Below are 15819 nucleotides of genomic sequence, written 5' to 3'. Positions count from 1 at the left end.
CCGCCCGTTCCGCCGCAGGGCACGCCCTTTCCGCCCCGGTCTCTGCTGGTTGCTGTCCCTTCTTTTACCATGCCTGGGCCAGGTACTAGTTAAAACCGTTACAAACCACTAGTGAAAGTTGGAAGCATTCTGATTTAGCGTCAGCTCTGTCGAGTGCTGGGCTAAGGGCTATATGCAGCAGCCGTTCGGGGGCACTCCCTGGCTCCTGGCACCGCGGCCTAGAGGGGAGAACCCCGACATCACAGGTCTTTCAGCCTTGGAGCTGGGATAGCCGTTACTGACCCACCTTAGCACTCCCCTTCCATCCGCGGCCTTGGAAGATGGCTGTGCCCGGCAGGCTGGCAGAGATAAACATTGGAGGGTTAGGTAGACTTTTGCTCTGAGCTCATTAAGTCCAGGCCCCTCATTTGGCGGAGAAGAGTGGCCCAAGTTCAGAGATACCCACTTCCTCCCCACGAGGCAATGCAGACTTCCAGTTTGAAATTCAGCTGTCAGTAAGATTCGCACTCGTAACAGAGTTGGGTGCCCCCAAGTGTCAGTTTGATGATCGGGCAGATTACAGTTGAGCTTTCTTGGCTGAGCAGTGACCGGGCAACGCAGGACATAAATGCCTGACTGGTTTGTAGTTTTTCACTATGGTCAGCTGTGTAAGAGGGACAGTCTTTGCTGCACAAGCACAAGCAGCTCGGGCCTCTGAACAACAGAGCCGAGCATTCCCTTCTTTAGCGAGTTGCCCCTGGGTTATACTTGTTCACACAATTCTCCCCTTTCTTCCTATTATCAAAGTAATTCAGCTCCTGGTAAAAGATTCAAAGGCACGGTCGGATGTAAAATGTCCGGTTCACCACTCCTACTGCCAAATTCCTGGAAGAACATTTTGCTTCCTTTTTTCTTTACAAAAAAAGTGACCCTATTCTTTTTGCACTTAACTGCTTTTATCGGGATGTTTTCCAATATCTCACATCAATCTCATCCTTTTAAGCAGTTGCCTATCAGGTGTCCACAGGCCAAATTTGGGATGAAGACTATGCAGTGGTTCTCCAATCTGAGCATGCATCGGAATCAATGTCCAATAATACAGAATGGATGATAAATTAGATAATTACCATCATCCCATTCCCAGTGAGATAAGACTACTCAAAGCAAGTATCGTTAATCAACGTTAAAACTAAAAAGAGAACAGCACCTTTACATCAAAACTCATCTGGTGGTTACCACCTTACCCAGATGATCAAATGTGGTATCACCAGTAGTGTTTAACAATATGATACGTGACTCCAGTGATGCATAAGTTGTGCAAATCACCGATATTCTTGCCAAAATGCATAACCTGAACTTAACTATGAAGAAACAATCAGACAACAAATCTGGAATGAAGGACATTCTACAAGAAAAATGGCCTAGACAATTCATGTTAAAAAGCAGGGCAATTGGGACTTCCCTGGTGGCACAGTGGTTAAGAATCTTCCTGCCTGCCAGTGCAGGGGACACGGGTTTGAGCCCTGGTCTGGAAGATCCCACATGCCGCGGAGCAACTAAACCCGTGCGCCACAACTACTGAGCCTGTGCTCTAGAGCCTGTGAACCACAACTGAGTCCATGTGCCACAACTACCGAAGCCTGCATGCCTACAGCCCATGCTCTGCAACAAGAGAAGCCACTGCAAGGAGAAGCCCACGCTCAGCAACAAAGACCCAATGCAGCCAAAAATAAATAAATAAATAAATAAATAAATAAATAAATAAAGCAGGGCAATTGTTCTGTATGGAAAAAGAAATGAAACTTGGAGCTCTGGATTCGAAAAATGTAAGACATTTTTGGAATGATTGTGGAAATTTGATTATGTACTGTATATTACATATGGAGTTGTTAACTTTCTTAGTGTGATAAAAAGATTGTGGGGACTTCCCTGGTGGTCCAGTGGTTAAGACTTCGCCTTCCAATGCAGTGGGTGCAGGTTCGATCCCTGGTCAGGGAGCTAAGATACGACATGCCTCATGGCCAAAAAAACCAAAACGTAAAACAGAAGCAGTATTGTAACAAATTCAATAAAGATTTTAAAAATGGTCGAAATCAAAATTAAGGGTCTTAATTCTTAGGACATAGATGCATGATGGAAGTATTTAAGGGGACGTTATATTGACACCTGAGATTTACTTTGAAATGGCTCTTAAAAATAGGAATTTATGTACACAATTGCACACACGTGTGTATATGACCGCCATACAGTTTTTTTTTCTCTGTAGCCTTAATATTTGCCTACGTAAATCACTAAAACTTTGTTTCCCATTAGGAAATAAAATCCATGGAATATTTACATAAGTCAATGAAGTACTTATCCACATAGAAAAGTTTTGAAAGGCTTTTTACAGACCTTATTTCCAATGAAATAAAAAATTACCAACATATAGATGTCTGACAAAAAAAATAAACTGGGACTTCCCTGGTGGCGCAGTGGTTAAGAATCTGCCTGCCAATGCTGGGGACACGGGTTCAATCCCTAGTCCGGGAAGATCCCACATGCCGTGGAGAAACTGAGCCCGTGTGCCACAACTATTGAGCCCACGTGCCGCAACTACTGAAGCCCGTGCACCTAGAGCCCGTGCTCTGCAACGAGAAGCCACCGCAATGAGAAGCCCCCGCTGGCCACAACTAGAGAAAGCCCGCGCTCAGCAACGAAGACCCAATGCAGCAAAAATAAATAAACTACTTAGAAAATAAGCAGTAAAATAATCTCCAGATCAAAAAGGATCACAAAATAACCAGATATTCAGTTCGAGCCCTGGTCTGGGAAGATCCCACATGCCACGGAGCAACTAGGCCCATGAGCCACAACTACTGAGCCTGCAGATGTGGAGCCTGTGCTCCGCAACAAGAGAGGCTGCGATAGTGAGTGGCCCCCGCTTGCCGCAACTAGAGAAAGCCGTCGCACAGAAATGAAGACCCAACACAGCAAAAATAAATAAATTAAAAGGCAGTCCCTCTGCATTAAATATATATATATATATATCATACCGTTGAAAAAATAAAATTTGGGGATTTAAGGCCTAGAAAAGCACTAAAATCAAGAACATCGATGTCAACTGGGTAACAAAATTACAACTAGCAATAAAAAATAGAAGTGGGGGCTTCCCTGGTGGCGCAGTGGTTGGGGGTCCGCCTGCCGATGCGGGGGACGTGGGTTTGTGCCCCGGTCCGGCAGGATCCCGCATGCCGCAGAGCAGCTGGACCCGTGGGCCATGGCCACTGGGCCTGCGCGTCCGGAGCCTGTGCTTCGCAATGAGGCCACAGCGGTGAGAGGCCCGCGTACCGCAAAACGAAAAAAAATAAATAAATAAGTGGGAAATAGGGCCTATTCACAATAGTGACAAAAAAAAGCATAAACCCAAAAATAAACTTGACAAGAAAAGTACAGCCAATTACATAATTAAATTCTAACATTGCAATGAAAGGCATGCAACAAGTCTTGGATGGAGAAAAATGCTTCTGGATGGGAAGACAATATCAGTCTATCCAGAGCTAGTACATAACATTCTATATATACGTATATAATATACAGTCAAAATCTCAAAGGAGCTTTTCAATAACTGGACATAATTTTAAGGTTCATGTGTTTGAAATTGCCCCCACATATTTGGGAAACAGTGGTAGCCTCATCATACCAGATAAACTTAATGTAAAACTATATTAATCACAGGAAGAAACAAGTAGATCAGGGAACAATAAAAACTGATGTTTCAATTGTACAAGGAAGATTTTAAACATATAGTACTGGCTGGCACAAATGGTATCCATCTGGAAGTTAAGAATCCTATCTCATACAACATACCAAAAGTTTACTGGGCTTCCCTGGTGGCGCAGTGGTTGGGAGTCCGCCTACCGATGCAGGGGACACGGGTTCGTGCCCCGGTCCGCGAAGATCCCACATGCTGCGGAGCGGCTAGGTGCGTGAGCCATGGCCGCTGAGCCTGTGCGTCTGGAGCTTGTGCTCCACAACGGGAGAGGCCACAAAAGTGAGAGGCCCGCGTACCGCAAAAAAAAAAAAAAAAAAAGGTTTACTGAGGGTTTGTAGACCTAAGCAGGAAAAATTTAGAAATTTAAGAGATGGTAATGGTTTGGGGATGATGTTGACCTTAACATCAAAAATCCAAAAGCAACTACAGAAAAAATAGTTTTGACAATATAAAAATTTAAAGTGTCTGCATGGCAAAAGATATAGCATAAACAGATTTAGGGCAAACGACAAACTGAGAAAGCCTTACAAATTGATAAATAAGCGGACAACAAAAATTGATTCAACTACTCATAAGAAGTATAAATTAAAACAGCAAACAAAATAGGATATTTTTTGCCAAACTCACAGAAATTAAAGAGAATGATTACCTTCAGTTCTGGCAAGGATGCAGAGAAAACCAGAACTTTTGTACATTTATTGCTGATGACACTGAGAAAGTCAGCTGGCTGTACCTGCCAGAACTTAGAACACACTCTTTGGAGAACCCAGGGTACATAAAGAAAGGCATGGGATATAATGACATTTAAACAGCACTGTCTGTAGGAGCAAAGACAAAAAGCAATCTGAACAGGGGAATAGTTAATTACATTATAGTATATCCATACTATGGACTCTAATGCCCAAATACAGGTAAGGCTTGTCCATGTTGAAAGAATTGCTAAGTATATAGAATGATCTCATTTTTTTAATACCCCCACTATAATAATTTACATGCAGGTCTATATTCATAGAAGGCATGACTGGCTACATCCCAAACTCCTGATATCCTTCAGGTGGATGGGATTGAGACGTAGGAGAGTAAGAGGGGGTGGGTAAATAAACGTTTTTAGATACTTATTTGTTTTCAGGATTGTTTTATTTTCTTAACCAATAAAGAAAAGGCAAACTAGGTTTTGAATATAAATTAAAATTCTTATTTTTCCAAGTGAAAAAGCTGATACTAGTTTAAGTTGATAATGTAAGAAAGTGGTACAAGTAGATTACTTAGAATTATAGCAGCAACCACCAGAGGAAATAGAAATCGGGGGAATTGGGAATGAGGTGGTACTTTTCCTTACATAGAACTAGGCAGCCAATTCTCTTAAGATGACTGGGCTTACATACAGTATGACATAAAGTAAGTAAGGACTGTAAATGCCCTCAAGAGCTTAGTAATTTATTTGAAGTAAAGCCAGGTACATAAAACAAGAACCAAGAAGAATCAATTGTGTATATTAATTGGGTCCCCAGGTAATTGAAAGCAGCTTTTTTACTATTCCCCCACTGAACCTTTAAAACAACCTGTGGGAAGCAGCCACATTCAGATGAGTTAAGGTTTAAGTAAAAAGGACTACAACTTTATTAAAAGTAAATAAATGTAACATATAATATGTACAGATGGCACATGGTGCCAATTTTATTTGCAGATTTTATAGTATTCCAAAGTTCACAAATTACACCTTTGCCACAGCCTTGGCTAAATCTTGAACTAGTGCAGAATTCAGCTGTGCTAGAATGCTGATCTTAGCATGCTTAGACGTAGCATACTTGTTCTTGATAGTCTGGAAGAGAAAAGCATAGTAATTAATGAAGGAAAAGAGGAAAACATCGTAAGAACCAACGATACACATATACACTTAAAAATCAACTCCTTAAAAGCAAGCTATGAATTTACAGGCATAAAATCTTAATGACTGGACTTCCCTGGTGACACAGTGGTTAGGAGTCCGCCTGCCAATGCAGGGGACAAGGGTTCGAGCCCTGGTCGGAGAAGATCCCACATGCCGCGGAGCAACTAAGCCCGTGCGCTGTAACTACTGAGCCTGAGCTCTCGACCCCGAGAGCCACAACTACTGAGCATGAGTGCCACAACTACTAAAGCCCGTGCACCTAAAGCCTGTGTTCTGTGACGAAAGAAGCCACCGCAATAAGAAGCCTGCGCACCGCAACGAAGAGTATCCCCCACTCAGCGCAACAAGAGAAAGCCTGAGCGCAGCAACGAAGACCCAACGCAGCCATAAATAAATAAATAAATTTACTAAAAAAAAAAATCTTAAATGATTTTCCACTTTTCCCAACACCATACAGTACCACTGACTCACCATATGCTTTGTAAGCCCACGATTCACTATGATTATATTCTTAGCCAGGTGTTGCATAACAAGAAGAAGGGATTCTTCAGTGTATGACAGGTAATGCTGTAGAGTTGGTGTCTAAGACAACAAAAGTTAATGTTGAAAATGCTCATCACCAATGATTTTCATAAAATTTCTAGATGTTATTCAAAACTAGGGTAGGGAAGTAGATACTGTATGACGGATTATAATCAAAATTTAAGACAAGCTTAAGACCCCTTCTTCCCCAAATACCCTTCTTTCATGGCTTCTCTAGGATCCTGTGCTCCAACCTAATTACACTTTTGTAATTGCTGACTTGCCCACCCCAAAGCTAGACTCCAAGTTCTTTGGAGCTGACTTTCTCATTCATAATTCTATTTCTAGGGCCTAGAGTATCACACGGCATATAGGAGAAATACTTGTTGAATCAACGAATACGAACGAACTTCTAGTACGTCATTTGACCTGCTTGAGCTTCTCCATCTGTAAGGAGTAGCAGCTGCTCTGCCTTTCTCAAAGGGGTATTAGATAGATGAGATTAGGCAATGAAACGGAAGCATTCTATGGAGATATCACAAACAAGATATTTTAAATCATTCCCTCAGTAGATGCCATATTTAAGAACAATTTGAACTGTCCTTTAATGACAACAGTTCTGTATGCTGTAAATATTATAATTTAAAAGCTCAGGGTAACCTCAGTTTGTGGGACAGAGCTTACCCATTCACCATTATCAAGAATTTTCAGTGCTAAGCAAAAGGCTCCCGCTGCAATCTGAGAAGGAGGAAAGTGCACCATATCGTAGTCCAACATAGTTAGTTCCATCAGATATTTGGCCAAAGTATGTAGCTCAACATCAACCTGGAATAAAACCCACAGGTTCCGTCAAGAGAATTCTGCATTGGCAGTAACTGGCATGCCCATAACTAACTACGGATGTTTGCCTACAAACTCTCAAATGCAATTGCCCGTGAAAGGCTTTAATAATAATATTAACATACAGCCTGATTGGAAATAAATACCATCTTTATCCCTTCCTCATGTAGTTAGGTATAAATACAAGGCACTTGAATTAGATCTCATTGGCCAGCAGTATTCCCTAATGTACCATACCAAAGGTTTCAAGAAATCTGTACCTCTCCAATCTTAGATGCTCTCCGAAGGAAATGCAGGGGTAGAGGGCGACCCAGACTAAAATTTAAAGCTCTTAGAATCTTCATTTCCATCTGTCTGATTTGGTACTTAGTGTAGGTGTTGTCAGTCACAAAGGCAAAGTCACCAATTTCTGGAGGGTACATTTCCTCGTATTTGCTTGCAATAAACATGGCAGTGACACCAACCAGCTGCAGCATCTTCTTGGGCACACAATTATCCTGCAATGGGAATTTCAACTGGATCAATAAGTAATACATATTTGAAAAAGGAGGCACAGAATTGTGAAGGAGTGGTGGGAAAGACACACTCTCACAACGGAATCTCAATTAATGACACCCCATGCCTCAAGACAGAGTTTAGCTGAAAAAGTCTGTTTCTTATGACTCAGCTAGGACCCTGGAAGGGAGAACCCTCAGTTGTTGAATTATGCTCACCTGCATGAACCGATCAATAATGGAAACAGTCATGTACATGGTCTCCTGGAGTAACCTGAATTTCATTTGAACCTGCACTAGCCAGTCAATTAGGATGGCTCTCATGTTTCCAGTGACTTCACGGCCCAGTAGGTATTTTGGTCTGACTGCTTGCTCTTCCTGCAAAAGAAATGCTGATTATCCTAAGAAGTAAGACTCCACATGATATTTCTGACCAGAAATAGTCACCTCAAAATAGCTCTGGAACATTTAGAATCTCTAAAATGTTCTTAACTCAGTTATTCATTTGGTCACTGCAAACAGCTCTACCACTGAGAAACAAAGAAAGCAAACATTAAACAGGACAGTGTGACAGGTTTTCATATTGGCAAATCTTACTATGTCCAATTCACCATCACTACTACTGGCCCACACCCTTTCCCCGCTTCTTCCCAAATAAGGATACCATACTACCTATCACCTCAGATCTTTTCACTTAAGACTCTAAAACCCACAGCCTGAGCTTTATGAAGTAGAAAATATAGCAGCACCTTCCAGATTAGCTGGAACCAATATGCTACCACTCCTACTCCAGGGTTTAAACCCCTCAAACACCACAGGTAACAAAAGTCAACCATCAAAATCCAGCACACACAACTGCTAAACCCATTCCTCCAAAGTTAGAACACAAACTTTAAAGACAAGGGAGAAAAGAAATCCACAGCAGAAGGCTGGTCCTGGCAAGGAACCAGGACAATCCTGTAGAAAATGGAGATGCCCAAAAGAACCACGCAAGAGCCTGAGGATGTTAATGATGCCACTAGAACACAACGCGTTATAAACAAGCAACTGGGTAAATTTGGTAACTGTATAGCTTATGTTGTTAACATACAGAATGCTTCCTTGTTTGGGGGGGAAAAGGGCAAAGGACACTAACAGAAAGTTTCAGAAATAGGATGAAATGGAAGAAAACCAAAACCTTTAGCTTTTGAGTATACTCCTCTTGTACACAAAGAACAATTTCCCTGATATCACATGCTCATAAGCAACACTGACCCAAAATGCCTTTTTTTGGCTATAGTTTTTCAGCATCTTCTCCATTACCATGTACCTCCTGCCTGTTACGCTCCTTAAACCCAGAATTTGGGACTCACTCACTCCTAACTGTGATAGATATAAAATACCTTTCAATCTGTGGACTTCCCTTTAGGAAGAGCCACGGTAGTACCAACTCTCACTTTGAATTTTCCCTGTTCAAAATGGCAAATAGAGACTTCGTTGGGAATTTCCTGGCCGTCCAGTGGTTAGGACTTTCACTGCCAGGCCCGGGGTTCAATCCCTGGTCAGGGAACTAAGATCCCACAAGCCATGCATGCAACCCCGCCCCCACCAAAAAAAAAAAAATTACATTGGCTTACTTTGGGACTTTTTATTTTTCCACGAAGAATTTCAAAGTGGAACCTACTGTTAAGAAATGCTGCTCATATCTTGCTTAAATTGTTGTGAACTGTTAATGGAAAATCTCTTTAATAAAGCTAGATGCAGTTTAGAAAAAACAAAGGTTTCATATTACTGACCTCAAGTTGTCTCAGATAAGCATAGATATCTTTTACATATTCACTACAAAGGTTTGGATCCGCTCCATCTTCTGCATCCACATCATTCACTGCAAGAATTACATCAGAGAAAGCCTGGCACAGATACTCTTCCGCAGGGGCACAGCCAGATGTTTCCATGGGGCTTGGAGAGGGAGTATCAACCTTGAAACAGAATGGACTTTTTGAAATAATAGCAAAGAGGAGCATACAATCTGGGAATGAAGGTCAGATTATTGGTACCAATTCAAGAGACTATCTGCTGAACAGAAATACAATTCATTTACCTTTACAAATTTATTCAATTTGTCTTCAGGAAGTGAGTAATATGAAAGATGAAATGCCAACTTAGACTGAATCAGTTTAGAGTCAGAATGCTAACAGGTAAAACAGAGAGGAAGCAAGTTCACATCTAGACTTTCCTCCAAAGGAAACTGATAAGTAACGCATTTGCTTAGCAATGTCATGTAAAGTTAATCCAAGTGAATGACAAGTTAGTCTTTAGTAACATGGCCTGCTTCCCACTGCACAGGAGAACACAAGTCCTGTCCCAACTACTAAGGATTTTATTTATTTATTTTTGGCTGTGTTGGGTCTTTGTTGCTGCAAGCAGGCTTTCTCTAGTTGCGGGAGTGGGGTCTCCTCTTCATTGAGTTGCGCAGGCTTCTCATTGCGGTGGCTTCTCTTGTTGCAGAGCATGGGCTCTAGGCACACGGGCTTCAGTAGTGTGGCACGCAGGTTCAATAGTTGTGGCTCGCGGGTTCTAGAGCGCAGGCTCAGTAGTTGTGGCACACGGGCCTAGTTGCTCTGTGGCATGTGGGATCTTCCCAGACCAGGGCTCGAACCCGGGTCCCCTGCATTGGCAGGCTGATTCTTAACCACTGCGCCACCAGGGAAGCCCCCAAACTACTAAGGATTAACTGACTTTGTTATCATGAACCATTTTCTTCAAGCTCCAGTTACCCCCCCGTTGTCCAAACATTTATTGAGCACTTCCTTTTTTTTTTTTTTTTTGCAGTACGCGGGCCTCTCACTGTTGTGGCCTCTCCCGTTGTGGAGCACAGGTTCCAGAGCACAGGTTCCGGACGCACAGCCTCAGTGGCCATGGCTCACGGGCCCAGCCGCTCCGCGGCATGTGGGATCTTCCCGGACCGGGGCACGAACCCGTGTCCCCTGCATCGGCAGGCGGACTCTGAACCACTGTGCCACCAGGTAAGCCCTATTGAGCACTTTCTTAAGCTCTATGCTAGGCACTAGCTTTATGGTGTCCTCAAGGGGCTTTGAATTTAGAAGAAATAAGTAAATGAAGTAAAGAGATTGATTCTCGGAAGAAATCCTAGAGGTGCGGGAAGTTAGGGTAGGGTTGGGAAAGTTAGGGAAAGCTTTAGGTGTTGATGATTGAGCTGTTTTGAAGGATGAGAAGGTTATCAGTTAAAAGAAAGGGCGTGGGAGGGCTGCCCTGGTGGCGCAGTGGTTGAGAGTCCGCCTGCCGATGCAGGGGACATGGGTTCGTGCCCCGGTCTGAGAGAATCCCACGTGCCGTGGAGCGGCTGGGCCCGTGAGCCATGGCCGCTGAGCCTGCGCACCGCAAAAACAAAACAAAACAAACAAAAAGAGGGTGGGAAAGTGAAGGCAAGAATCAGTATGGGACTTTGACGGAAAGCTCAGGTCTTTTGGTATGGCCAGTTAAAGACTGCGCATGCTACAGGTTTCTGTGATATGTCCAGAAGGACAATACTAAAGCCATAGCCTCACATCCCTTTCCCTCAGACATAGACAAGCTAGGCTGAATAACTTTAACCGATCATTTTCCCAACCAGCTTTAATGAAGTTTTAAAAATTAGAACTTAAGAATGCAGTTCATTGCTGGTCAGGGAACTAGATCCCACATGCATGCTGCAACTAAGAGTTCGCATGCCACAACTAAGGAGCCCAAGTACCGCAACTAAGGAGCCAGCAAGCCACAACTAAGACCTGGCACAACCAAATAAATAAATATTGAAGAAAAAAAAATGCAGTTCATTGAAGTGTCAGGAAAGCAGCCTCTTCTAGATGGTGTATATTTTCTTCACAGGAGTAGATACATTTACATACCTGATATTTAATAAAATGTTCTTGGTTTTTGAGGCTGTTAACTCATCTTCTTACCTTCTCTGAATAGCTCCATTTTCTGCTTTACATCCTTATATAAATTCCAATGTTACAGATTTATTATTAATTATTTGGTGACCACATTATGGAGTAAAAAAAAAAGGGCTTCCCTGGTGGCGCAGTGGTTGAGAGTCCGCCTGCCGATGCGATGCAGGGGACACGGGTTCGTGCCCCGGTCCGGGAAGATCCCACATGCCGCGGAGCGGCTGGGCCCGTGAGCCATGGACGCTGAGCATGCGCGTCCGGAGCCTGTGCTCCGCAACGGGAGGGAGAGGCCACAACAGTGAGAGGCCCGCGTACCGCAAAAAAAAAAAAAAAAAAAAAAAAGGACTCAAGAGAACAATCTGTTTCAGTCAATAAATTCTGGCCAGAGATGGCTTGTACCCAAAGACAGCAAAATCTTTAGTCCAGGCAGCTACTACTCAGTACGGTAAACAAAGGAGGGGTAGTATAACAAAGCAATTAAAAGCATAGTTTCTGAAGCCAGATAGCCTGGGTTTGAATCCAATTATGTGCCACTGATGAGATATGACCCTAGAAAAGATACTTAATACTTCTCTATGCCGTTATCTAAAAGTAGAGGTAATAATACCAGCGCACTAAGAGTGTAAGATTATGTGAGCTAATGCATGTAAAGTGCTTAGCAAAGCCTACCTCCTGCTAAGCACTCTATACATGTCACTATTTTTCCTATTTAGTCAAATGCTATGTCATGCATTAATAAAATGAAGGGAAAAGAAACAATCAACAGGCTCTAAAATATTACAGTTAAGTTTACCAAAATAGGCTCAGGGGCAAGTTTCTCTTCTTTAACAGGCTCGGTTTCCGGCTCTGGCTCTGGCTCCAGATCCAGCTCCGGCTGGGGCTCCGGCACAGGTACAGGAGCCTTTTCCAGAGGTTTTGGTAGTTTTTTAGCAATAACTTTTCCAGCAGCTAAAGTTTTTGCTTCCTGTGGATGAAAAGGAGAGAATGGAATGTTTCTCCATCACAGGTTACAGTTGGAAGGCAGACTCTTACAGAGTAGTTGAATCAGGAAGAGTTACCTTTTTCAGGGGCAATTTGGCCTGTGGCTGTTCACTGACTTTGTTACCGATGTCTCCAAGGGCTGTTCTTGGCCTTAGCCCGGGCTTAGAGGCTGCAACAGCGGCCACAGGCACTCGCTTTGCGCCTACCATACTGACCTTCGCCTTATTTTCAGCATTAATTTTCGTGTTCTGTAAGAAGCAAGACCACTTTGAGAGCTGGCTCGGCCAAGTTAGAGTAAATCAACGGTTAAAGCGGGGGCAAAACAGAGGCTCTCAGGAGGAATGCCGACTGTAAATGGGTTCCCAGGGGAAACCTGCGTTCCAGGGTCTACGCTAAAGCTGTTAACAAGCCAGATTCCTCCCCGAACCTGTTCTTTCACCCATTGAGGGATTGCCTGCTCAGTGCCCGCCTGACCTAAAATACCATGAATTAACATTTGAAAGGAAATCGAAAAAGCCTTAATTGCAGGAAGCTTTCCTGTGGGGAGGGGGTTATGCAGTTGGTGGGAGCTCGCTCAGGGGTCCTCCGTCACCATTTACAAAAGGTTTCGCGTCTACCCTCCATCTGTCCCCTCCCCCCCCACTTTATCCAAGCCCCATCCACTTCTTTCTCACCTTCCTCTCTCCGTCTGTCCGCGCCCCAAACTCTCCCACCATTTTAGGGGCCCACCGACCGCCATCCTCCCCCCAAATCTGTCCCGGTCCACTACTGCCAGGGGAACTCCAGCAGGCGAGATAGGGAGAGGAGACGCAGCGAGCCAGGAGAGCCGCGTTTGTTCACCGTCCCTAGCAGCTCACCCTGGTGATCCGGAGCGCCATGGCTTCCTCTACACCAGGCAGCAGCTCAGTGGGGAGAAGCAGAGCACGGGAGCCCCAGACCAGCCGGGGACCTTGAACCCACCGCAGGCCAGCAGCCGTTCCTCCGCAGCACGCCGGGAGGAATCTGGCCCTGCTTGAGGTTTAAACCCCGCACCGCTCCCTCCCTATTGGCTTGTTCGTGGCACTCGCTCGCTTCCCATTGGCGGCGGCCGGTTCCTCCTAGAATGCGTTTCCACGGCGATCCCGCGAAAAAGTTCGGGCGGGGGTGGGGCCATACCATCACGTGGTCTGGCTCGGCGCCTGCGCCCTCAAGCAGCTACTGTTGTCACCTGGAGAGGGGTGATCACCGCCCACCTGGAGAGGCGAAGCTGTGCGCCGCCATGGTTAGCAGCGGTGCCTTGGAAAAGAGAGTGGAGCCGCTGGTTTGACGTGAGAGGAAGTTATGGCTTTAGTCCTACTTATTGTTAAACACACTTCCTTCTTCTGCAGTGGCATGTAGCAGGAAAAGCTTTTGTATATACATTCTTTCATTTGATCATTCTGGCAGCACTCTGGGTTGGAGAAACTGAAGCTCAGAGAGGCTTTGGGTGACTTTCTCAGGATCACAAATTAGTAACAGGGGACTAAACTTAGATTTCTTTAGATCTATGACGTTTCCACAACGGTAATTGTCTCTTAAGAATATTGCCAGCCTCTTAACGTGCCAGATTACTTCAATCAAATTTTTTCCCAAAGCCAATCTTTTTGTTTTACTTTTAATTTGAAAATAATTTCAAACTTAGAAAAGTTGCAAACAAAAATATTACAAGGAACACACGTATACCCTTTACCCAGATTCAAATATCCTTAACCTTTTACCCCATTTGCTTTATCATTTACTTAATCTCTTTCTCATATATAGATCTATCCGTGTATAACTGTATATAAACATTTTCTTCCTGAAAAATTTGAGGGTAAGTTATGTTATCATGGCCCCTTATCCCTCAATTCTTCAGTGTGTATTTCCTAAGTAAAAGGGATGTTCTTTTAACATAATCACACTACAGTTATCAACTTCATAAATTTACTTTATCACAACATTGTATTCAACCTAGTTTGTATTCCAGTTTTGTCAGTTGACCTAATAATGTCCTTCTTAGCATTTTCTTTTCTCCAGTACAGGATCCAGCTAGGGTCAATGTTGCATGTAGCCTCCTTTAGTCTGGAACAGATCCTGCAGCTTTTCTTTGTCTTTTATAACACTGATGGTTTTGAAGAATACAGTACTCCATGCCACTTTTTAGAAAATAGAACTTTCTTATTTTTGCGTTTGTCTAATTGTTCCTTGTGATTTACATCAAGGTTATGTACTCTTGGCTGTTATGCCACGTAGGTGACATCATATTCTTCTTAGGGGATCAACTCTGCAGACACATTGTGTTCACCTGTTCCCCATAAGTGAGATTAATTTTGATCACTTGGCCAAGCTGCTACCTGCTTTCTCCAGTGAACATTTAGTTGTTTGTTTCTGACAACGAATAAAGTGTCCGTGGGGAGACACTTTAAGACTGTGCTTCTCATCAAATTTCCCCCTAGATTTCACCTCCCCTCACAGCAGCACTTGCTTAGGAACTGTTGACACTGTTGTCCCAATGCCATGGGCTCTCTCGAACTAGCTGAAGCTGATAAAAAGCCATACACTTTGAATGACCCTAAGATGCCAGGCCTTTAGCAGACCTAAGTGAAGACCACTTCCTGACCATTGCTCAGTGGAACTTCTTTTAACATAGTAGTTCTCAACTGGGGAACATTTTGTCCCAAGGGTGGAGAGGCATTTGGCATTTCTGGTTGTCACGACTGGGAAGGTGCTACTGGCATCTAGTGGGTAGAAACCAGAGATGTTTCTAAACATCCTACAGTGCACAAGACAGCCCCTACACCCTCTAAACACACACACACACATAATTATCCAGCCCCGAATGTCAGTAGTCTGGTAGTGCTAAGCTTGAGAAATCTTGCCAACTATGTACATACCTATAACTCATTTCTTCTTCTTTTTTAAAAATATTTATTTATTTGGCTGTGCCAGGTCTTAGTTGTGGCGTGTGGGATTTAGTTTCCTGACCAGGGATTGAACCTGTGCCCCCTGCATTGGGAGCATGGAGTCTTAGCCACTGGACCACCAGGGAAGTCCACCTATGACTTTCCCCCTATGATTTCTATTCAGAATGTTAACTTTTGATGCATAATTAACACAAGTTTCGTGGATCATCTCCTTTCTTTATAACACTTAGAAACTTGACTTTTCTTCTTGGTGAACTACTCAGTGTTCTCAACCATGGCCCAGTTAGTAGTGCCAACTGCATACCACATGATGTACTAGGTGCTAGGAATACAGCTCTGAACAAAACAGATGAGATCCCTGCTCTCATTAAGCATATATTCCAATAGGACAGAGACTAAATAAGTAAGTAAAGTAGGAAAAATATCAGATAGTACTAAGTGCTAGGCAGAGAATAAAAAGAAAGTGATGCAAATAGAGTGATTTGGTAGCTGACTTAGACTTGGTGGT

The 15819-nt window shown here is 43.5% G+C and overlaps 1 protein-coding gene and 1 long non-coding RNA gene across 2 annotated transcripts; one reads left to right on the top strand and one right to left on the bottom strand.

The window, feature by feature from the left end:
* The first annotated feature begins 14 nt into the window (after positions 1-14).
* LOC137221359 (uncharacterized) lies at positions 15-2078 on the top strand. Its single transcript, XR_010941976.1, has 2 exons — positions 15-82; positions 986-2078. It is a non-coding gene; the product is annotated as an uncharacterized lncRNA (long non-coding RNA).
* A 3245-nt stretch (positions 2079-5323) lies between these two features.
* CCNB1 (cyclin B1) lies at positions 5324-13413 on the bottom strand. Its single transcript, XM_067730882.1, has 9 exons — positions 13248-13413; positions 12468-12638; positions 12203-12373; positions 9256-9438; positions 7700-7858; positions 7247-7483; positions 6831-6971; positions 6096-6206; positions 5324-5555 (listed from the first exon to the last, which is right to left on the bottom strand). The coding sequence occupies exons 1-9, from the start codon at positions 13266-13268 to the stop codon at positions 5448-5450; spliced, it is 1302 nt and encodes a 433-aa protein (XP_067586983.1). The 5' UTR covers positions 13269-13413; the 3' UTR covers positions 5324-5447.
* Between the last annotated feature and the right edge of the window lie 2406 nt (positions 13414-15819).

The sequence above is a fragment of the Pseudorca crassidens genome, chromosome 3 (genome assembly GCF_039906515.1).
Source record: "Pseudorca crassidens isolate mPseCra1 chromosome 3, mPseCra1.hap1, whole genome shotgun sequence".
Taxonomy (NCBI): Eukaryota; Metazoa; Chordata; class Mammalia; order Artiodactyla; family Delphinidae; genus Pseudorca; species Pseudorca crassidens.
This window is presented reverse-complemented; position numbering and strand designations above follow the sequence as displayed.

Bases quoted from the DNA above. Each gene is read 5' to 3' on its own strand.
- CCNB1 (XM_067730882.1), bottom strand. From the start codon at position 13,268: ATGGCGCTCCGGATCACCAGG. The intron at 9,439-12,202 runs GTAAACTTAACT...TTCTGTTTCAAG, and splicing joins TTGCCCCTGAGCCTATTTTG to GTTGATACTCCCTCTCCAAG. The intron at 6,972-7,246 runs GTACAGATTTCT...GTTTTATTCCAG, and splicing joins GAGCATCTAAGATTGGAGAG to GTTGATGTTGAGCTACATAC.